The 24,643-nt window shown below is 42.7% G+C and overlaps 1 protein-coding gene across 8 annotated transcripts in view; it reads right to left on the bottom strand.

Moving 5' to 3' along the window:
- PSD3 (pleckstrin and Sec7 domain containing 3) overlaps positions 1–24,643 on the bottom strand; it is a 674,009-nt gene that overhangs the window by 394,444 nt on the left and 254,922 nt on the right. For all 8 annotated transcript variants that reach the window (XR_011020476.1, XM_068233673.1, XM_068233676.1 and 5 more), the window contains 2 exons: positions 18,205–18,320; positions 10,044–10,102 (listed from right to left, as the gene is read on the bottom strand). Coding sequence is in view for 7 of the 8 variants with exons in the window: in XM_068233673.1 (XP_068089774.1) it covers positions 10,044–10,102; positions 18,205–18,320 (175 nt within the window). In the remaining variant the exon portion in view is untranslated. The remainder of the gene's footprint in view (positions 1–10,043; positions 10,103–18,204; positions 18,321–24,643) is intronic.

The raw sequence follows: 24,643 nt of genomic DNA, 5'->3' as shown, positions 1-24,643 counted from the left end.
CCGTCCGATCGCTCACAATTTTCGTAGTGCAAACCGACTCGCAATTTAGAGTTGTTGTGTTATGTGTACAAATGTCTTAAAGACGGACAGATTGGGGACAGCTTGGAAGCAGACGACGTTAATCACTTTACAAGTCCGTGGCAGACTGCTTCCGTTCTGAGATCACTCAGTATGTTGTCGCGTTTGTACACTTGTTGCTGGAGCAAACGGTTGCTCAAAACCGCACACTGCAATAGTCTGTCTTTTGTTCCTGCCTCGCAGCTAAAGATATTTGTATGCCGTGTGTATGTACCCTTAGATACAGTCACAAATTGGATTATTTAATGCTGTGGATCAATGAAATACCATCCATTCTTTCGATCTGAATGATCTTTTCGAAACCAAGTTTGTTCGCTAAAAATCACACTAATGGGCACCTTTAGGAGAGACAAATGTTTGCAAGTCAATGAGAAAAAAAGACATTTAGATGTCAAGAGGCAATGTATATGGAATAACATGATCTAGCACATGTGGAGTGTTATGTATGGAAAAACACACAGGAAATAAAAATCATCAACTTACCACCTAGAGATTATAGGTATCCAATTAGACATCCACAAGAATGAAGAAAGAAAAGATACCCAGTTAGGCTTTTGGCTGTTTTTTTTTCCACTGTGCCTAATGCATCTTTTTGTTGATGTAACTAAAATATCTTCAAACAGTTACTAAGAGCTAATGGTGCTGGAAAAAACATTTTTTTTATCTAATGAATCGTCGCAGAACCAAATACGCCTTCTGGAGTGGCCCAGTCAGAGTCCTGACTTCAACCCGATTGAGATGCTGTGGCATGGTCTCAAAAAAGCGATTTACACCAGACATCCCAAGAATATTGCTGAACTGAAACAGTTCTGTAAAGAGGAATGGTCAAAAATTACTCCTGACCATTGTGCACATCTGATCTGCTAATACAGGAAACGTTTGGTTGAAGTTATTGCTGCCAAAGGAGATCCAAGGGTTCACATACCTTTTCCACCTGCACTGTGAATGTTTACATGGTGTGCAATAAAAACATGGAAACATTTAATTATTTGTGTGGTATTCGTTTAAAGAGAACCCGAGGTGGGTTCTAAGGACGCTATTTGCACATGCAGACCCAGCCTCTGTTGCGATACATTTCCCTCCAAAAGCCCCCCTGCGCTCTGCTTGCCCCCCATAAATCATACGCCGAGCTGTTGACACACAGCGTGTCGCAGCCGGCTGTTTACTTTTGGAAGTGTCAGTCTCTGCCGCTCCCCGCCTTCTCCATAGCACCGCTTCCCGTTCGCGTCCCTCCCCTCCCCACTGATTGGAGGGAAAGGATGCGGGCGGGGACTGGTGCTATGGAGGAGGCGGGGAGCAGCGAGAGTGAAACTTCCAAGAGTAAACAGCCGGCTGCGACACGCTGTGTCGACGCCTCGGCGTATGATTTATGGGGGGCAAGCAGAGTGCAGGGGGGCCTGTGGGGGAAACTGTATAGCAACAGAGGCTGGGTATTACATGCAGACCCAGCCTCTGTGTGCAAATAGCGTTCTTAGAACCCACCTCGGGTTCTCTTTAAGCAGACTGTGATTGTCTATTGTTGTGACTTAGATGAAGATCAAATCACATTTTATGACCAATTTGTGCAGAAATCCATATAATTCCAAGGGGTTCACATACTTTTTATTGCTACTGTATTTATCATGGCACTGATTGTTCTTAGTAAAGTAAGCACTACTGTATAGTACTTTAGGAGTCTGTGAGCAGATATTCATTAAAGAGACTCCGTAACAAAAATTTCATCCTGTTTTTTATCATCCTACAAGTTCCAAAAGCTATTCTAATGTGTTCTGGCTTACTGCAGCACTTTCTGCTATCACAGTCTCTGTAATAAATCAATGTATCTTTCCCTTGTCAGACTTGTCAGCCTGTGTCTGGAAGGCTGCCAAGTTCTTCAGTGTTGTGGTTCTGCTATGAATTCCCCCTTCCAGGCCCCTCTATGCACACTGCCTGTGTATTATTTAGATTAGGGCAGCTTCTCTCTTCTCTCTTATCTTTTACAAGCTGGATAAATCGTCCTCTGAGCTGACTGGGCTTTCACATACTGAAGAATTACAGACAAGGGCAAAGCTGTTTGCAGGAGAAAAAAGAGCAGCCTGAAACTTCCGTGCATGAGAACTGCAGGGAGAAAGAAACACACAAATGATCTCTTGAGATTCAAAAGGAAGGGTGTATACAGCCTGCTTGTGTATGGATGTATTTTCTATGTGTGGACATACTGTACATCAACCTACTTCCTGTTTTGGTGGCCATTTTGTTTGTTTATAAACAAACTTTTTAAAACTGTTTTTAACCACTTTTAATGCGGCGAGGAGCAGCGAAATTGTGACAGAGGGGAATAGGAGATGTCCCCTAACGCACTGGTATGTTTACTTTTGTGCGATTTTAACAATACAGATTCTCTTTAAAGAATGTTTTGACATTCATACATTTATTTTCTTAACCGACTAGCATTTCCACTGCCAAATTAACTCATATCATCTTACAAGCACCAAATGGCCCCAGCTTAGCATGGTGGCTCAGGTTTCCTGTGTCTGTGGAAATGTAATTACACTGCTACAAATTTCTAGTGGCCAAGCTGCATAGCATAGGAAGGTGTAGACTAAGAAAAAGGCAGGGGAGATGGCCACCTTTGACTAATTATAATACAGGGTGAGGAAAGGGAGAAAAAGAACAACCAGAAAGCTGACTCCACCCCCCAAAAAAAAAAAACATGATGTGGATGGGTGTCATTATGCTGGATCTAAATGTTGCGTTGTTGGCGGCCTGCACCCTCCTTACATACAATACTCAAAACCTCCAGATTGCAAATGCAGTTCACCATATCATGGTGGGGAGAGAGTGTGGATTGGACTCAGCAAAGACCAGGCTACCTAGGCTTCCATGAAAGACTTGCAACATCCCTGTGGTGGGTGGCCAGATGGTTGTTAAAGCGTTACAGCAAACCTGTACTAAACTTAGGAGGTAATGAATTGTAGGTGTAGTACTAATGGTAAATACAACTTTAGAAACAGAGTCTCACAGTTTTATTTTCAGATTTAGATCTGAATTTTTAAGACAGCCATGTTAGTCGGGTACAAAATCAGATTTATTCAGTTGCAAAACAAAACAGTAAGTAATAACCATTTGAACTTTTCAGCAAAAGAACACTACCAGAAACCATTTCTAAGTAAATAAAAGTAAATTCCCTTCTATTTACGTTTCCAAGATATTGGGCTAAATTTGATTTTCAACAAACTGAGCGATCACCTGCTTAAAGGGATGATGCAAGGGCAGGCAAGTATTTTAGCTTGCACCCCCTCCCACCCATCATTTTTATAAAGCCTGTCATGAGGTTCTGTCAGTTTTACCATAAGTACTCTTTAAAGTGTAACTGTCGGGCATAAAATCAAAAAACAATTCTTTATTTTTATCTGGTAAACAATTAATAAAGATGCTGACCAGGCAATGCAAACGTTAAAATCACTTACCGTATATACTCGCATATAAGCCGACCCGCATATAAGCCGACCCCCCAACTTTTACCTAAAAAACAGGGAAAAATGATTGACCCCCATATAAGCCGGGGGTAGGAAATGCTGGATTGGTGCAGGCCACGTGATCCCCCCAGTGTGTCCCAGTATAGCTAGTATAGTGCCCAGTATGGGTAGGTAGTGCCTCAGTATAGCTAGTATAGTGCCCAGTATGGGTAGGTAGTGCCCCAGTATAGCTAGTAAAGTGCCCAGTATAGCTAGTATAGTGCCCAGTATAGCTAGTATAGTGCCCAGTATAGCCAGTATAGTGCCCAGTATAGCTAGTAAACTGCCCAGTATAGCCAGTAAAGTGTCCAGTTTAGCCAGTATAGTGCCCAGTTTAGCCAGTATAGTGCCCAGTTTAGCCAGTATAGTGCCCAGTTTAGCCAGTATAGTACCCAGTTTAGCCAGTAAAGTGTCCAGTATAGCAAGTATAGTGCCGAGTTTAGCCAGTATAGTGCCCAGTTTAGCCAGTATAATGCCCAGTATAGCCAGTAAAGTGTCCAGTATAGCAAGTATAGTGCCCAGTTTAGCCAGTATAGTGCCCAGTTTAGCCAGTATAGTGCCCAGTATAGCTAGTAAACTGCCCAGTATAGCCAGTAAAGTGTCCAGTTTAGCCAGTATAGTGCCCAGTTTAGCCAGTATAGTGCCCAGTTTAGCCAGTATAATGCCCAGTATAGCTAGTAAACTGCCCAGTATAGCCAGTAAAGTGCCCAGTTTAGCCAGTATAGTGCCCAGTTTAGCCAGTATAGTGCCCAGTTTAGCCAGTATAGTGCCCAGTTTAGCCAGTATAATGCCCAGTATAGCTAGTAAACTGCCCAGTATAGCCAGTAAAGTGTCCAGTTTAGCCAGTAAAGTGCCCAGTTTAGCCAGTATAGTGCCCAGTTTAGCCAGTATAGTGCCCAGTTTAGCCAGTATAATGCCCAGTATAGCTAGTAAACTGCCCAGTATAGCCAGTAAAGTGTCCAGTTTAGCCAGTATAGTGCCCAGTTTAGCCAGATCCCCCGTCCGCCCGCCCGCAGCTCCCTTCGCGGCTGCCGCTGCTATTACCTCTTCAGCCAGCGGCCGCTTCCTCTACTGCGGGTGCCCCTCTCGCTCTGCTCACCGTGTATCACAGCAGCGCGCCTGGCGCTGCTGCTGTGACGAGGCAGGAGAGAGCGGTTCCCCTGGTAACGGCGACGCCGTTACCAGGGGAACCGCTCTCTCCTGCCTCATCACAGCAGCAGCGCCGGGCGCGCTGCTGTGATACACGGCGAGCAGAGCAAGAGGAGCACCCGCAGTAGAGGAAGCGGCCGCCGGCTGAAGAGGTAATAGCAGCGGCGGCCGCGGAGGGAGGGAGCGAGCGGGAGGGAGGGAGCGAGCGGGCGGCGCCGCGGACCACCACCACCACAATAGAGACTCGCATACAAGCCGACCCTCCAACTTTTGACCCCCTTTTTGGGGGTCAAAAATTCGGCTTGTATGCGAGTATATACGGTACTTTTCTTGTTGATAAATGACCATTCCCCAGTTCACCTGGCTTATTTGGTACACACAAAATTTAGGAAAACAAAAAGGAAGTTGCAAGGCATGCTGGGTCGTCCTTTTTTGCTTTTCTACTTTCCCCTCAGACTTAAAGGAATCGTCAGGTATAAAAAAAAATAAAAAAATTAGTTTCACTTACCTGGGGCTTCTACCAGACCCATGCAGCCATCCTGTGCCCTCGTAGTCACTCACTGCTGCTCCAGTCCCCCGCCACCAGCTAGTTTTGTTTTTGCCGACCTCGGGGTCCGCAGGCTGCATTGAGTACATTTTTACGCATTCCCGCTGGTCCAGGAACATTAACACATATTTTTACGCGTTAGTGGTGCAACGCGTAAAAATTTATGTGTACCACTAACGCGTAAGAATGTATGTGCCCGCCGACCCAGAGGTAGGCAAAAATGAAACTAGCTGGCGGCAGGGGACTGGAGCAGCAGTGAGTGACTACGAGGGCACAGGATGGCTGCATGGGGCTGGTAGAAGCCCCAGGTAAGTGAAACTATTTTTATGCCCGACGATTCCTTTAACTAATGCAGCCTGATTGGCTGAAGCCTCTTTCCCTCCTGTTTCCCCCTCCCACACCTCTGTTCCTCTCTGATTGGCCAATATTTCTCATGCTGAGACAATGCACCTTCTATAGTGAAGGGCGGGCAAATCAGGCAGATGATAGTAGAGGGAGGAAATTACATCAGGATTGGCTTCAAAATAGCCACACTTAAAATGGGAAATGCTAAGAAGGATTTTCTCTTTTTTTACTGTAGAAAAATCACTAAAATCAAAATGTGAACAGTGCAATACATAGGTTATGTAAGTAGGGCAAGTATTTATCTACTTATATATGTGGGGGGGGGGGGGGTTCAGAGATAGTATGGCTGACAGCTCTTCTTTAAAAAAACAGAAGGTATGAGAAAAACCCTGAAGGCAGCGATTAGATCCCCTCGCAGGGATGCTCTCCAACCTCAAATATCAGTAATCATGAGTGATTACTAGTGATTCAAATGAGGTTTAATTACAGCAGGTGTGCAGCGGGGGATAAAAGGGTTATTTACCCATAAATCGGCATCCTCCCTGCGTTCCAAAGTGGTACATGCGTCCTATTAGTCGTGTCGAAGCCTCGCTTCCGTCACTTCCTCCTTCAAGCCGGATTGAGGAAGTGACGGCAGCGAGGCTTGGACACGACTAATAGGACACATGGACCGCTTTGGAGCGCAGGAAGGACGACCGATTTATGGGTAAATAACCCTTTCATCCCCGCCGCACACCTGCTGTAATTAAACCTCATTTGAATCACGAGTAATCACTCAGGATTACTCGTGATTGAGGTCGGAGAGCGTCCCTGCCCTCTAGTACTCCTCTGTTACATGAAAGCCCTAGCAGCGTAGGACACACATGAATGTCGGGTGTACTGTTAATTGTGAGATAAGCATTTGGTTTCCTACTCTCCTTATCGATTATCTAACCAGGTACAGTAATTGTTTATGTGCATGGTGCCCTTGCATGTGTATTGAGATGTGCTCTGAAGAATCATTTGGAATTATTTGGTGCTCTGAGATTGCCCATGTGAGATATGGATGCACTCCTTTAAAATGTAAAGTGTGTTTTGAAGTGAGTTTTCTTGCATTGCATTTTTAGCTTTTAGCACTATTGAGGTGATTCATGTATTGGTATTCAGATGGTGCATTTGAATAAAGATATTGTTAATCTATTCTGTGGTATGCAATACCTGGTTAGTTGGATTGCTTGCAGTCTGATTAGATCTAGGTTGCACCAAAACCTTAAACAGTCTGTCTACAAGTGCAAAATGATATTATTATATCTAGAATATTTCCTACATCTAAAATAAGCAGTTTGAATATTTGCTTTGCACTTCAAACCTGGAGGGGGTTTTTTTCTTTAAAAAAGCAATTACACCCTTTGATCAAATAACCATTTCTATTTTATCAATTTTATTTAATATAGCTAAAAATTGAACAATTTTGCTGTATTGTATGTAGCACATTTGCATCATTAGTGCACAGCAACCATTCCCAGTTGCTGAATACTACAAATAAGGGGGTAAAGATCATAAAGGGTTAACCAAGAACAGATAAGCAGCAACTTTCATTTACAGTATTACTTCTTTTTTCCCCCCTTTCCTTTATTCTTTTAGGCTAAGTTCACAGTGGGACGTTAAAGTCGCGCGTTAAAACAGCATTTAACGCAGAATAACTCACTGCAATGAAAAATCAATGCCCTGTTCACAGTGCACACGTTGCGTTGGTGTCCAGCGCTGCACGTTAAGTAAAAATACTGCATGCAGTGCGTTATACACCTTATTAGCTGCGTTGGACTGTTTGCACATGCTCAGTAATGACTTGGAAGCATACTTTTCATTGCCTGTATTTTTTACTGTATCTGCTGTATGCGACGGTAACGCTGAGTTGCCACTTTTTGGGCGCGTTGCGTTGTAAGCTTGCGGTGCGACTTTAACGTGGCATCAAAACGCAACGTCCCACTGTGAATCTAGCCTGAAACATTGTTATTTTTAAATATAATTGGTTTAATTATAAATGTATCAAGGTATTTTGAGATTGTATGTGCTTTATAACTGAATGGATTGATCTCTATTATTATTTATGCATTGAAAAAACATCCTGATAGTTTTATAAGGCTTATTGTTATCACAATCCATATATCACTGAAGTAGAATCCCGTAGGCACTGGAAACACAAAAAGAGATAAGAATGGATTGTGCATTGCAGACAGCTAGATATCCCATGCTCTCTGTGCCTGAGGTATTGTATGCAGCAATTCAGCATACTGATAGTGGCTTGATATTGTGAGCAAATGTGTTCATGTGCATAATATTATAGGGGGTTTTAAGAAAGTATTGTTGAAGTAGGCATGCGTTTTTTATCTCTTGGATTTTATTTAGATAGGGAATGACATCAATCATCTTTTCAGACAAGTACAGGAGTCATCAATGTCCCCCTTGAGATACACATCCACATTTATACCAGATGTCAAAAGAGTTGCTGCCTCATCCACTAGCTCCTTGGTCATCAAACCCAGTCACCCCCTGCTCTAGGCTTTAAGCTTGCATGGGCAAGGTCATCCCCCTAATATCTTCTGTATTTGGAAAACGTATTCATTCAAATGAACATGTGCCTATACTTCTAGAGGTTTTCGCACCATGTAATATCTATGCATAATGTTTTGCACTTGGGTTGCTGAAGTTCCCAAAAGCACTATGGATGGGTTTATTCTATCCTCTGTTGTCTGTATTGTCTGATGCTAAATAAACAATAACTCAAGTTCCAGAGCCTATAAAGGTGGCCATACACTGGTCGATTTTCCATCAGATTCGACCAACAGATAGATCCCTCTCTGATCGAATCTGATCAGAGAGGGATCGTATGGCCACCTTTACTGCAAACAGATTGTGAATCGATTTCAGCCTGAAACCGATCACAATCTGTGGATCTGCCGCTGCTGCCGCCCCCCCTGCATACATTACCTGCTCCGGCCGGCGCGAGTCCCTTGGTCTTCTTCTCCGCTCCGGCCCCGCCACGCTCCGGCTGCTGAACTTCCTGTCCAGGGAAAGTTTAAACAGTAGAGGGCGCTCTACTGTTTAAACTTCCTGCTGGGACAGGAAGTTCTGTGTAGCTCTGGAGCCCGAAGCGGAGAAGAAGACCAGGGGACTCGCGCCGGCTGGAGCAGGTAATGTATTACCGCTGTATTGCGTTGTCGTCGGGCATTCGAACGCCGCTAACGACGCACTCCCGACCCGCCGGCGACCAAGAAAAATCTTCCGCACGGATGGGTCGACGGGAAACGACGGGAACGATCGATTTCGGACAGAAATCGATCGTTCTGTCAGCAGTGTGCACGGCGATTTCACAGCCATTTAGATCACTGTGATCGAAACGGCTGTATATCGGTGGGAAAATCGTTAGGTGTATGGGCCCCTTAAGAGTGGTCTGACATGGCTTGAGACTAGGATGCTCAGGATATAAATCCCAACAGAGTAGAGACACAGTTTTGCCCCACATTTGTACCATTAAACACAATATATTAAAAATATACATTAATTTCAAAATCAAATATAGCCACCATACATTTTTCTAGCAAGTTAATTCAGGTTTTGGGATAAATAGCAAAATATAATCTGTGGTTTGTATCTACAGTAGCACTTGTCATTTTAAAACTACAATGGATGAAAACTAAGAATCAATGTATTTTTTATCATATTTCCATTTAAATTGCATAAGAAAAAATTATAGGGGGAAAATTAGCACCTGAAGAAAGTAGAGTTTGTTTCCCCTGCCCACCCCCAAAAAATTGGTGACATACATCATTATAAAGTTATTGTGGATTAAATAGACATAATTATAATTATAAATTATAAAGACATAGACACTTAAAAAACAGTTTGAGAAAGATTTTTTTTTTTTACACACAGCCACATATATATTTTCAAAGGTATATTCTTGCTAGTTTATTTGTACTTTTGTTGGGAATTGTCAATTCTTACAAAGTGCAGTATCTATCTATAAATATTACAGTATAGTCTTGTCTGGGTGCTCCCAGTAGAACCAGATCATCCACAAGGCTCCTTAGGCAGGTGCCTAGGGCCTGGCTGACCCCAGCCCCACTACATTTTTCCAAAAAAGACAAGTAGAGAGCAGGGGTAGGCCAAATCTGCTATCTTGGGGCCAATCAAGGTTATTTATTTTATTATCCGCCAATGCCATTACACTTTTGGGTAACTACCTATACAATCATTGTACTAGCCATCAGAAAACATCTGATGAAAATAAATATGCCTTTTAAATCGACAAGTAAGCAGCTGTCAAACTATATGTCTTTTGCTTTCTGCCCAAAGTGTTAAAGCTCTAATGTTTATAGATTGCTTGCATTAATTCATGAAATAGCTGTGACAACATAGGAGGTTTTCATTATTAAAATACTTACATGCCCATGCAGGTCGGTGTTGAGAAGCATGATTGCACAGGTAAGACAGTGAACTCCATCTAAAACACAGAATAATACATAAGCGAATGTGTTAGCGCTGTACTAAAATTATGATACACAGAGATCTATAATATGAACCACTTTTTTGGGCACTTGTGTATTTTGTATTAATTTGCAGTAATGCTAACTAGTTAAGCAGCAGCCAGCCTTATTTTTATAGATAAGGTAGTGAAACTGAAGTAGCAACCCTCTTTCCACAAAGCCATTCGGGAAGCTGTATACAGAGTATCCAGTCAGTTTACACTAATCCCATGATCAGGAGAGATACCAACACTGTTCAGGGTCTATCGTTGAAAAATTGTGTATGTATGGTGGGAGGTGAGGAGGTATATAAGGTGGGAGGTGAGGCTGTTAGCGTAGGATGACTTTGTATTAGCGCAGAAAAACGCGTGTAAGGAGATTGCCCTGTGTGATTGCCGCTGAGGAGAGCGGTTTTTAATCGTTTTTAAAAGCAACCTTTTAGTTGTCACGGAGCAGGAGGGAGGGGCGGGACCCCTTTTTAGAGGCTGGTCTGGCGTGTGCCGTCAGCCCCTGATGAGTCAATCATTTGACGAAATGCATAGGGTGGAGCGGCGGCACACGTGACCAGCAGACGAGACGCGGAAGTGCACGGAACAGCGTGGAGCGTGTTTCCAAGGCGGCATCAGTCGGGACAGTCACCCGGGGACTGCATCTGTAAACTGACATGCTTGTGAAACTTCTACACTTGTGAGTGCAATACTTTTTATGTTTATTAAAGTATAAAGGTTTTTACACTATTTGAGTCTCCCTTAGTCCACAGTACGAGTGGAGCTCTAGATCTGTGAGGATCCATGTTACTACCAATGCTGTCATTCTAACCTCCGGATATTTTGGAGGACCCTTGGGTGAGTGCGGGCACTTCGGGGGGGTGTCCCTGCACTGGTGGCTTTATGTGTCTAGGGTGAAGGAGTACCACACGTGGAAGGTGTTGGAAAAGAGCTTGTTTAGCAGTATCACACTAGATCTGTATTTTTTTCTTGCATATGACGTGAAATCTGGCCTATACTTGGAAGTACTGACAGAACGGGAATCTTGCTCTGGATTGTCTGTGGATAACCTGAATAAGGACTGTGAGATTTTTTTGTATAACTTGGTTTATGATTGTGAGCGCGAACTTTTTATGTAAATTTGTTTGTGATTGTTGATACAGCAATATTGGAACGCAATCCACGCATGCAATAGCGAATCCTAAGCGCAAAAGTTTTTGTATATAATCTGTGTTTGTGTATTTACTCATTGCAGCTATGGATATTTCAAATTCAGATATTTTTGATAATTCTAGAAGGCGAGCCATTAACCTAGACGAGATATTTAAAGAGACAGCTCCGGGACCGGTAGATATTGAGGGTGACTTCAGATCACTTCATACCACCTTGGGGAGGGAACAACAAACATGGTGGGATATCGCGGCCCTTAAAAAGTACCACAAGGAAGGTATTGTCCCTAACAAACTAAGATGGGATATGACCCCGGATGATGGGGAAGATACCGAGGAAAATAGTCAGGCATGGGAAGAATATTTTACAAAGAGTGGATTGGGCCTTATAGAATTGTTGATTAAAAGAAAGACAGCGAGATTAGAAAGATTAGGAGGGGAAATAGAAACTATGAAAATTAAATTAGAGCCCCATAAAAATACTGAACTTTATTCAGTGAGGAGCAAAAAGATTCAGGAGCAACTAGCTAGTAGTGAGAAAAATATTATTATTGATAAACAGAGGAAGTTTGCAAGAGACTATGATGCTTTTAAACGCAAATTAGCATACAAATGGCAACCCATTGTGGAAAAAAGAATTAAAGAAAAGAAGGAGAAAGTAAATAGGAATTCGACTAATGGGTAAGGGGAAAATCAGGTAATAATACAGCAGGCCCCCGAACCACCCACCATAGAAGTAGGGCAACCTCGCCCCGAGGGGAATGTTCCCAGACCTGCCGGACAAGGTGAGTACAGACGAGGTGGGATTAACAACAGAATGGGGAATAGGGGCCAACCCCATTGGATTGGGAATAAGAGAGGTGGCCAATTTGGGTATAACCCACCGGTTCAAACCTTTAATAGATATCAGCCCCTAGCTGAGAGAGAATATGAACAGCCTTCTTTTTTAGCCCAGCACCCCAGATATTGGAAAGAGGATTGGAGGGGAGGCGAGTATGGGGGAGATTACCACCCTAGTCCAAGAAAAAGAGGAGTAGAAGGGGGTGTAGAGCCGGCAGAAGGGAACAAAAGAAGAAAGCAGTGGTAGGGGGGGGGGGGGGGTGTTCAATTTAAGTGGGGTCGAATTAAATCAAACTGAAATGAGGCTACTAGATCATGGGCTAAAATTTGCCCCAAAAAGAAATGTGAATAAATTTGATGTTTTTATTGATGTACAGAAGTATACTAGACAATTGAATGTGAAGAAATATTTCTTGCAGAAAGAGGGACCAAATAATAGAGCCAACAGTGTTGGAACTACATTACGGTTCAAAAATGCATCCACATTTAATCCTTTAGACGTTTCAAATCGTAATACTGTGGAAATATTTAAAGATAGGGTCCTGGAAGATTTGAGGAAAATCAAACCAGGGAAATTTGAAAATGTTCATTAAACGGTGGAGGGGATCCTCAAGAAGAAAGAACTTGTAGTGTGATCTGCTGATAAGGGGGGAGGGGTGGTAATTTTAAGGAAAGAACAATACCTAAAGGAACTGGACCGATTGGTGTTTGATACCCAAACATATGAGAGACTTGGTGGTAACCCAACCATTCAGTACAAAAGGGAATTGTCCCTCCTGTTGGATGAGGGGCTGTTCGCAGGGTTTCTAACTAAGAGAGAGTGTGATTTCTTGGTTCCCTCGGCTCCTAAAGTACCTGTAATGTATCAGTTACCGAAAATGCACAAAAGTCTTACGGACCCCCCTGGTCGACCAATCCTAAGCGGTATGGGGTCTATTACCCATAGACTGGGACAGTACTTGGATAGCTTTCTCCAGCCCCTGATCAGAACATTACCCAGGGTATTAACTGATACTAAACATGTGCTACAAACTCTTGACTCTCTATGTGTGGAAGGGGATGTCCTTTTGGCCACGGCAGACGTAGGTTCACTCTACACTAATATCCCACATGAGGAGGGGATTGAAGCAGCAAGGTCATTCCTTTCGGTGGAAAACGATGTTCCAACGGGTCAGATCAACTTTTTGATGGACCTGCTGGACTTCGCCTTCAAGAAGAACTATTTCTGGCATGGGGGTGGGTATTATAGGCAGATATACGGATGCGCTATGGGGGCGGCCTATGCGCCCTCACTGGCAAATTTGTATATGGCACTGTGGGAGGAGGAGGCCATCTCCATAGGGGGTGAAAATTTGCTCCTTTGGAAAAGGTACATAGATGACCTCCTCATCCTCTGGAAAGGGGATGAGGAGGCATTTGGAGAGTTTATGTCTAGGATTAACACCCTAAGACCTAACATCCAACTCACCTCTGAACACAGTAGGGAGAGTATCCATTTTTTGGATCTGGAGATCAGTAGGAAAGGGATAGGTTTTAGCACTAGGTGCTTTTTCAAACCCACCGATCGGAATGGCTACATTGAGACCACGAGCTGCCATCACCCCAGTTGGCTCAGAGGAGTCCCCAAGAGCCAATTTACATGAGTTAGGAGGAATTGTTCCAATCTAACTGATTACTATCTACAATCAGAGACCTTAAAAGATAGGTTTGTGGAGAAGGGATACAACCCAGAATGGTTGAGGAAAGTTCAATATGAGATTGCTAATACTGATCGGGGCCGGTTGGTCCATTCACAAGAAAAGGTGAGTATGAAGGAAAATAGCCCTTTTTTTCTAATTTCTCCTCACAATTTAAACAGGTTGAACAGATCTTCCACAAGCACTGGGATGTTCTACAGGGGGATCATGTCTTGAAAGACGTACTACCCCCCAGACCTTCGTTTGTGTATAGAAAAGCAACTAATTTAAAGAATCAGCTAGCCCCTAGCTGTGTGGCGCCACCTGCACTGCCGCGTTTTGAGGGGTGGCAGGCGAAGGGGTTCTTTCCGTGCAGGGGATGTAAATGTTGTAGAGAAGCCCAAGGGAAAAAAGTGCAAAAAAATCGTTTCAGAACAAAATGGGCGTTCCTTTGACATAAAAAGTTTTATAACCTGTGCCACCTCCCATGTTGTTTATGTGATCTGGTGTACTTGCGGCCTACAATATGTGGGCCGCACTACCAGGTCCCTGAAAGAACGAATCGGGGAACACATTAATAATATAAAAAAGGGCTTCGAGTTGCACAGTGTTTCTCTACATTTTAAGGAAAAACACCAGTGCAATCCTGATCAAATGTTTTTTTGTGGAGTAGAGAAACTCTATCCCGGTTGGAGAGGGTCCAATAAATTGCGTGAGATATCTAAAAAGGAGACCCGTTGGATATACGAGATGGAAACACTTAGTCCAAAAGGATTGAATGTGGATCTGGATATAAATTGTTTCCTCAGCAATTCATAGATCTGAGGGAAATGTGATCTGCCTTTTGTGAGATCTGATGTGGGTGGGTTTACTAAGTTTGATTCCCATTTTAGGATTTTAGTGTGGGAAATTGGTCTGTATATGGTGGGAGGTAAGGGTGGTGATACAGGAGGATGTTTACACTAACTGAGATGATTTATGCTGGTTTTATGTGATAATCTTAATCCGCTGTTCCTGGAATTTATCGTTGAAAAATTGTGTATGTATGGTGGGAGGTATATAAGGTGGGAGGTGAGGCTGTTAGCGTAGGATGACTTTGTATTAGCGCAGGAAAAACGCGTGTAAGGAGATTGCCCTGTGTGATTGCCGCTGAGGAGAGCGGTTTTTAAAAGCAACCTTTTAGTTGTCACGGAGCAGGAGGGAGGGGCAGGACCCCTTTTTAGAGGCTGGTCTGGCGTGTGCCGTCAGCCCCTGATGAGTCAATCATTTGACGAAATGCATAGGGTGGAGCGGCGGCACACGTGACCAGCAGACGAGACGCGGAAGTGCACGGAACAGCGTGGAGCGTGTTTCCAAGGCGGCATCAGTCGGGACAGTCACCCGGGGACTGCATCTGTAAACTGACATGCTTGTGAAACTTCTACACTTGTGAGTGCAATACTTTTTATGTTTATTAAAGTATAAAGGTTTTTACACTATTTGAGTCTCCCTTAGTCCACAGTACGAGTGGAGCTCTAGATCTGTGAGGATCCATGTTACCCCCAATGCTGTCATTCTAACCTCCGGATATTTTGGAGGACCCTTGGGTGAGTGCGGGCACTTCGGGGGGGTGTCCCTGCACTGGTGGCTTTATGTGTCTAGAGTGAAGGAGTACCACACGTGGAAGGTGTTGGAAAAGAGCTTGTTTAGCAGTATCACACTATATCTGTATTTTTTCTTGCATATGACGTGAAATCTGGCCTATACTTGGAAGTACTGACAGAACGGGAATCTTGCTCTGGATTGTCTGTGGATAACCTGAATAAGGACTGTGAGATTTTTTTGTATAACTTGGTTTATGATTGTGAGCGCGAACTTTTTATGTAAATTCGTTTGTGATTGTTGATACAGCAATATTGGAACGCGATCCACGCATGCAATAGCGAATCCTAAGCGCAAAAGTTTTTGTATATAAACTGTTCAGGGTCTGCTCTCTCCTTAGTGGTTTATAGTATGAGGAAAGAGCAGACTGCAAAACTCTAGAAAAAAAAAATGCATCCATTTAATATCTGCTGGCCAGGTACTTAACCTTCTTGGCGGTAACGCCGAGTCAGGCTCGCAACGGAAATCTGTAGCTCAGAGCGGTAATCCCGAGTTGGATTCATGGGAGGCAAGTAATGTGCAGGGCTGTCACAGATCTAACAGTATGATTTTTAGGTTCTAAAAGCTTGTGAAAAATTTGCACCGCTTCTAAATAATACAATCTGGAAGAAATCATACAGCCAGGGAAGTTAAAGCAAACCTGAAATGAATATAAGCTTATGAGATAATTAATTGTATGTGTTTCAGTAATGGTAAATAGAACATTAGTAAAATAGAACAGGGACTCATTTTCAGGTTATGGGCCAGTTCACATGGCTCCTAACGGCTCATTTCGTAAAGGCCAAAAAAATGCTTTTCTGCTACCACAGAGAAAACGGTTTGACATAGTTTGGCATCAATTTCTCATCGCATTTTGAGCCCTAGCACTGTGTTAATATAATCTAATATGTTAGAGCTTTATAAAGTTTAATAATAGGTGGATACTGTAACTGCAAACCCTACCAATACCAGAAGCTATGTGTAGCATTCAGGAAATCTCAACTGGCCGCGGCGCTTGACTTAGGGCTCTTTCACTTTAGATATGGCTTGCAGGAGTCAATTTGCTGCAAGCGTTATTGATCTGCGACTTGACGTCGGGATGTTTAGTGGCAGTAGTTCTAATTCACCCAACGGGAAAACGCCGGCGCTGGACAATTAAAAGATTCCGGCTACATCATACCGCTCCGCACTAAATCGCATTATAATATGTGAAAGGTAAAATTAAAGTCTATGGACTTTGATTTTACCTTGGTTAACACAAAGTTCTGACTTTGCATCAAAACGCCAAAAATCAGCTCTGGTGTGAAACAGCCGTTAACCATGGCAATTGAGGGTAAATTACGCAAGAGGAACGCTTCCATTAGCCTGTATACGCAATGTGGGGGATCCCAAATGGTAACCATCCATCTAAACTAGCCCTACCGGCTTCATTTTTAAGACAGCATTCTAAACAGCAGCCAAGACAGTCAGACATAAAATATGGTTTGTTAAGCTGCAAAGCAAACAGAAGTAATGACTCTTTGAACATTTCAGCACTAAAATATCAGCATTGTTTTCTCAGACAGACAAAACTGTTTTTTGCCTTCTATGTACTTTTCAGGAAACTGGCCTGAATTCAACAAAATCATTTGCATAAATAACTCAAATTTTTAACACTTACTATCTAGGAAAACAGAAACGGATTTCAAACAATTTCTTAGTAGAACTAGGTGTACCTATGTTTATCCCATCATGTCACTTCAGGTAGGTTTTAAAGAACCACTATCGCAAAAAATTATAACATTTAAAATACATATTTTACCTTACAATCATAAATAACTCAAAGATTAATATATCATAAACCTCACCAAAGAGAGGTTCTATTTTTTAATGAAGTGCAATAATTAGTAAATATAAGCGCAAGGTGCTATGTCAATGATTAAATAATACAATTACAGCCCTGAATGTGAAAATATGTGGTTGGAATGACTTCGTTGTTTGCTGTCCCATAATGATCAGTAAAAAAAAATGCATATGTAAATAATGAAAAGTGCAAGAAGAAAAATGGAAAAAGTACATATAATCCAATCCAGTGTACAAATCTGGAGAGTAGTGATGGCACAAACTGTTCGTGGCAAACGCTCTCAAAATTTGCTCTCTCCCATATGTTAAAGTATGGGACAAACATGAACTTCATGTAACATTCACCGTTCATATAAAACTAAGAGTTAGTGCCAACGCTACTGAAGAGTTCTTTGTGGTATAAAAAAAAAAAAAAAAAAAAAAAAAAAAAAGAAAAAAGATGCCCTGAAAATGCTAGTGAAGCACAGCTCTACATGTACTGCCGATCAGAGAGTCCGCTTCATCGGGTGCATATTACAGGAATAGCTGTCTGCTGGCAGCATCATCAGAGTCACGTTTGTTAACAAAACAAAAAAAAAACATAAATGAACCCTTTGTGTAAACAGACAATAAGAACATTAATAACAAAATAATAAACAGTACATACAATAACAAACATCAATTAATACACTTGACCAATAAATAGGTTAACAATAATATTACTACTACATGTTAACACATATTAGAATACATTTTGTCATTTAGAAATGAAACAAATACCACAATTATATATGTAACCTATGTTTGGAGAAAGTGTTACATCACTAAAAGCAGAAAAAAATTCTGGAACTTATGGTTAAAGAGCGGTTGAGGTAAAACCATTTGGACAGAGCATATAAATATCAATATAGGAAAACTGTGACAACAGCTAGAGAATGAGAAGTATCACACAGAATTCGATAAATACCTGGAGAACACATGGTGGTGTTTGGGTTGCACTGGAAATATCTATTGGAAAAATGAATTAACACTCGTTCCCTTTCCTGAGTTTCTCCAGCAAGTGAAAAGGCTTTAAAGAAGCACCTGCACAAAAGAAAAACATGCATCATTGTGCTAATTCAGGTAGAATAACCAACTGGAGTTAAATTAACTAGTGCAGTATACTTTTGCACAATCAATTTATCTAGAGGCATGAATATTTTACCCAGCTTAACAGATACAACTCTAATGTATTTTTACATCTGAAATAGCTGTAATAACCAGTTACTCATGTGGGGTTTTTGATCACTCTGAACTACGAACTGAATTTTTTTTTTTTAAATATTAGGGCAGAATCCGATGATTTAAAAAATGAAAAAAAAACAACAAGCCGAATGTACTCTTCCTTAATACCAGTAGGTGGCACTAATGCTAATCTTATCTAGAACGTGAAACTAGCATTTAGTTCTGCTAAATATAGCAAATATTTAAAGATAAAGTATCATTGCTGCAATTGTCTACATTATTTTTCACATTTGTGCCATTTGTCACTTCCATTCTTTTTTTTTTTTGAAGGTCTGAAGACAATTCTAGCTGTAACACTGCATACAATCCTGGATAGCTGTATTTTAACATAAATTCACAGAGCTTTATGAGGCATTGATCAGGTCGATTTGGTGAGCGGCAGTAATGATGAGCGATAGCGGGAGGAGCAACGAACATGACAAAACACCTGCCACAGTTTCCACAGTGTATAAATGTACATGTCTGTGTGCATCTTTACATTACCTGTCCTGTATCGGGGTGCCTGTGTATTCCAAATCCACTGCTCTTCCATTAGACCAATGCACGCTGCTGGTGCATACCACACAGCACATGTGTGACGTCCCACAAGCGCCCCACCGGGGGCATGAATAGAGATAATGGAAGAGCAGCGGATTCATAAGACAGATGGGCAACGCGACACAGGACAGGTAATGTATAGAAGCACACATACCTGCACATTTATACACTAGTGCAGTGATGGCTAACCTTGGCACTCCAGCTGTGGTAGAACTACGAGTCCCATGAGGCATTGCAATACTCTGACAGATCCCAGCATAACTCGGGGAGGCAGAGGCATTATGGGATTTGTAGTTTTGCCACAGCTGGAGTGCCAAGGTTAGCCATCTCTGCACTAGTGGAACAGGCGGTGGATGCAATGGACTCGGCTAATTCCCAAGAGATCTCAGCATGAAATTCATCGGGAATCGGCCTGCAGTTTATGGGCAGCTGACAGATCTCTCTCTAATTAGGTTGGATTAGAGAGAGATTTGTCTCTTAGTCGAATCTGCCCATCATCACTAGATGTATGGCCACCTATAAACAACCATTTAAAGAAAGTAAACCTGGTTTGGCCACTAACTCAGAACTTTGAAGGTACAAATTAGATTTTTCCCTCCAGTTTTAAAGTGACACTGAAGCGAAAAAACTTATGATATAATGAATTGTATGTGTAGTAGGAGTAATTTATAGAACATTAGCAGTAAAGAAAAGAGTCTCATATTTTTATGTTCAGTTATAAAGCATTTTTTATTACATTGCATCAGTATCTCATATTTGCAATTAAAAACCACACTCTGCATTTTAAACTATGAAACATGGAAAGGCAAATTGCGGCATTGCGGAATAGCAGCACTGTATTGCAGAAATGCAAATAGCAGCACTGCATTTTGACGTACCCCATCTCACCGTTCCCCAAGAAATCGTTGTCGTGTCTGCAGCAGGGCTGGAATGAGGCGTGACACCCCTTTTTATTGTCCCTACTGTCCTGACCAGCCTGCCCTATGCGTAGGGGAGTGTTTCGAGAACTACCATGGGCAGGTACGCTATTAGAGTAGGGAACGCGAGACACAGAGTAGGCACACAAAGGTCTCTCAAGGCTCATTCACACTGGTGCGATGCGTTGCGGCAAATTGCCCAGCGAAAGTCCCACTTTGCAGTCCCCACACCGGAAGTGTGCAACTTAACGCTAGTGCATACCTACGCTACTGCGCGGCTCCTGAGGCAATTTGCAATGGCCGGACGGCGACGCAAATACTACTTGGGCGAATGCTAGACCGGGAATAGCATGTGCTAACCCAGTATTCCCTGAAAGTCTGTTTTTGGCGATGCGGTGTGCGCGACCCACCGGATACGCCAATATGCAGTGTGAAACCACACATCAGCTTTTGAGAGACCCAAATACACAGGGCTGCCAGAAACCTCTCCTTTCACTTGGGACAAAGTGCATAGTGTACTTCGCCACATCTCTGTGCAATTTGCGCTTTCCACACTGTCCAATGGGGAAGGAGAAGTTTGTTCTCGGATTAATCCATTCACATCGATCGATGTGGATGAAAAAAAGTTTGCCAGTTTTGATACAAAGTGCTTGCCAAAGCATAGGAACTCCAACACCGCCCCTCAGTTCATATTCAGTTCATATACCTTGGCAAACGTATCTTACTGCAGAGGAAAAATCTCGTCCTGCAGCGCTGCATGCACCAACTTGCGTGTAATCTGACAGACGTGCAATGCTTCTGTCAGGATGCACCATCAGTGCTGCAGCTGGTTGGTCAATCAGTCGTTCACCGGGTCCACCTGGAAGGGTGAAGGATGGAAAAAGCGAGAGAGAGAAAAAAAAAAAAACCTACAAAAAAAAAAAAAGCAAGCAATAATGCTGGTGGCAAAAAGTAAAGTCTTCTATGAACTCACCATACCCCTCACGGAATACCTTGGGGTGTCTTTTTTCCAAAATGGGGTCACTTGTGGGGTTCCTATACTGCCCTGGCATTTTAGGGGCCCTAAACCGTACGGAGTTGTCTGAAAAGCAAATGAGTAAAATGGACCTGTGAAATCCTAAAAGGTACTCATTGGACTTTGGGCTCCTTTGTACAGCTAGGCTGCAAAAAAGGGTCTCACGTATGGTATCGCCATAGTCGGGAGTAGTAGTACAATGTGATTTGGGGTGTAATTTTACACATACCCATGCTGGGTGGGAGAAATATGTCTGTAAATGGACAATTTAGTGTAAATTAGATGTCCTTTACAGAGAGATTTCTCCCACCCAGCATGGGTATGTGTAAAATTACACCCCAAAACACATTGTACTACTTCTCCTGAGTACAGCGATACCACGTGTGTGACACTTTTTTGCAGCCTAGCTGTACAAAGGGGCCCAAAGTCCAATGAGTACCTTTAGGATTTCACAGGTCAATTTTAGTTATTTGGTTTCCAGACTACTCCTCACGGTTTAAGGCCCCTAAAATGCCAGGGCAGTATAGGAACCCCACAAGTGACCCCATTCTGGAAAAAAAAGACACCCAACGGTATTCCATGAGGGGTATGGCGAGTTCATAGAAGATTTTACTTTTTGTCACAAGTTAGTGGAAAATTAAACTTTGTGAGGAAAGAAAAAATCCATTTCCACTAATTTGTGACAAAAAGTAAAATCTTCTATGAACTCACCATACCCCTCACGGAATACCTTGGGGTGTCTTCTTTCCAAAATGGGGTCACTTGTAGGGGCCCTAAACCGTGAGGAGTAGTCTGGAAAGCAAATGACTAAAATTGACCTGTGAAATCCTAAAGGCCCCTTTGCACAGCTAGGCTGCAAAAAAAAGGGTCACATGTGTGGTATCACCGTACTCGGGAGAAGTAGTACAATGTGTTTTGGGGTGTAATTTTACACATACCCATGCTGGGTTGGGAGAAATGTCTGTAAATGGACAATTTAGTGTAAAAAAAATTAAAAAGTTGTCCTTTACAGAGATATTTCTCCCACCCAGCATGGGTATGTGTGAAAAGACACCCCAAAACACATTATACTACTTCTCCTGAGTACGACAATACCACGTGTGACACTTCTTTTGCTGCCTAGCTGTGCTAAGGGGCCCAAAGTCCAATGAGCACCTTTAGGCTTTACAGGAGTACTCACAATATAGCCCCCCACAAAATGCCAGGGCACTACAAGTGACCCAATTTTGGAAAGTAGACAACCCAAGGTATTCACTGAGGGGCATGCTGAGTCTGTGGCAGATTTTACTTTTTTTGTCACAAGTTAGCAGAAATAGAAACACTTTTTTGTTACTTTTTGTCACAAAGTGTCATTTTCTGCTAACTTGTGACAAAAAAATAAAATCTTCTATGAACTCACCATGCCCCTCAGCAAATACCTTGGGGTGTCTTCTTTCCAAAATGTGGTCATTTGGGGGGTATTTATACTATCCTGGCATTGTAGCACCTCAAGAAACCTGACAGGTGCTCAGAAAACCATATACATCAGGGGTAACAACATACAAACCTCTGTGTATCGCAAACCTACAGACCGTCTCACATACCTAAGATATGACAGTTTTCATCCCAAGCACATTAAGAACTCTATAATTTACAGCCAAGCTATAAGGTACAACCGGATTTGTTCTGACAGAATGGACAGATACAAGCACCTGGATCACCTCAAGAACACTTTCATTAAACAAGGTTACAGTCCTCCCATGGCTGAGGCCCAAATCAGGAAAGCCAGCAACATCCCCAGGACTGAACTCCTGAAATATAAGCAAAACCAGAAAGAGGAACGTGTCCCTTTGGTTGTCACCTACAACCCACACCTGGAAATCTTAAAGAGACTCCGTAACAAAAATTGCATCCTGTTTTTTATCATCCTACAAGTTCCAAAAGCTATTCTAATGTGTCCTGGCTTACTGCAGCACTTTATACTATCACTGTCTCTGTAATAAATCAATGTATCTTTCCCCTGTCAGACTTGTCGGCCTGTGTCTGGAAGGCTGCCAAGTTCTTCAGTGTTGTGGTTCTGCTATGAACTCCCCCTTCCAGGCCCCTCTATGCACACTGCCTGTGTATTATTTAGATAAGGGCAGCTTCTCTCTTATCTTTTACAAGCTGGATAAATCGTCCTCTGAGCTGGCTGGGCTTTCACATAGTGAGGAATTACAAACAAGGGCAAAGCTGTTTGCAGGAAGAAAAGAGCAGCCTGAAACTTCAGTGCATGAGAACTGCAGGGGGAAAGAAACACACAAATGATCTCTAGAGATTTAAAAGGAATGCTGTATACAGCCTGCTTGTGTATGGATGTATTTTTCTATGTGTGGACATACTGTACATCAACCTACTTCCTGTTTTGGTGGCCATTTTGTTTGTTTACAAACAAACTTTTTAAAACTGTTTTTAACCACTTTTAATGCGGCGAGGAGCGGCAAAATTGTGACAGAGGGTAATAGGAGATGTCCCCTAACGCACTGGTATGTTTACTTTTGTGCAATTTTAACAATACAGATTCACTTTAAGGAGGATTGCTAAGGAACTTCATCCCATTTTACACAAGGATCACAGACTAAGAACGATATTCCCTAAACCTCCACTCTTGTCATATCGGCAACCACACAATCTAAAACAGATGATTGTCAGGAGCTCTTCAATAGGCCTCAACAAAACGGAACATCACTCTGCCGACAAAAAATATGTGGGACCTGCAGACACATTTACTCCACTGACAGGGTAACGATACCAGGTTCACAACAGGAGTACAGAGTACAAGGTAAATTTTCCTGTGGGTCCACCAATCTGGTATATCTGATCATGTGTGCTAAATGCCCCAATGTTATGTACGTGGGAGAAACTGGACAAACTCTGCGCAAACGTATGAATGGACACAGGCACACTATTAATGATACCAAATCTGGACTCCCAGTTGCTACACACTTTCGGTCCAACGGACACAGCATGGATGATCTTCGTGTCACTGCCCTGAAGGGCGGCTTCAAAACGTCAAATGACCGATTAATAGCAGAAACAAAATTTATAAATTGGTTCAAAGCTGTGGAGAAGGGTTTGAATAAGGACAACAACTTTCTATATTGGTATGAGATTGATGATATTTGAACTGTCTCAGCCACTCTAGCTGAACTTGTGAACTAAGGATTTACGATACCTCTGGGTCAATCCTAATACCAGGTCTGTGAGCAATCGAGTAAACTAGGATCCTTATCTTACCCCATTAAGATGGTCTGTTTGAATTAAGGCATCTTAATGACGTACCGTATTTGTCGCCGTATAAGACGCACTTTTTCTCCCTCAAAAATGGGGAGAAAAAGTCCCTGCGTCTTATACGGCAAAGGCAGGGTATCCCCAACTTCCGAACGCCCGCCGATACGAACCGCCGACCCGCCGCCATGTTGGGGATTCCCTGCCTTTTTGTCCGCTTCCCCCTTGCGTCTCCTGGTCCCCCGTGCTGCAGAGCATAGATAGCCGCAACTTACCTAATCAATGCTCCCGCGGCGAAGTAAGACCTCCGCGTTCCCCCCCGCTAGCGTCATCAGTACAAGCTAGCGGGGGGGGGGTAGCGCGGAGGTCTTACGTCGCCGCGGGAGCATTGATTAGGTAAGTTGCGG

This window comes from Hyperolius riggenbachi, chromosome 1 (assembly GCF_040937935.1).
Source record: "Hyperolius riggenbachi isolate aHypRig1 chromosome 1, aHypRig1.pri, whole genome shotgun sequence".
Classification (NCBI taxonomy): domain Eukaryota; kingdom Metazoa; phylum Chordata; class Amphibia; order Anura; family Hyperoliidae; genus Hyperolius; species Hyperolius riggenbachi.
This window is presented reverse-complemented; position numbering and strand designations above follow the sequence as displayed.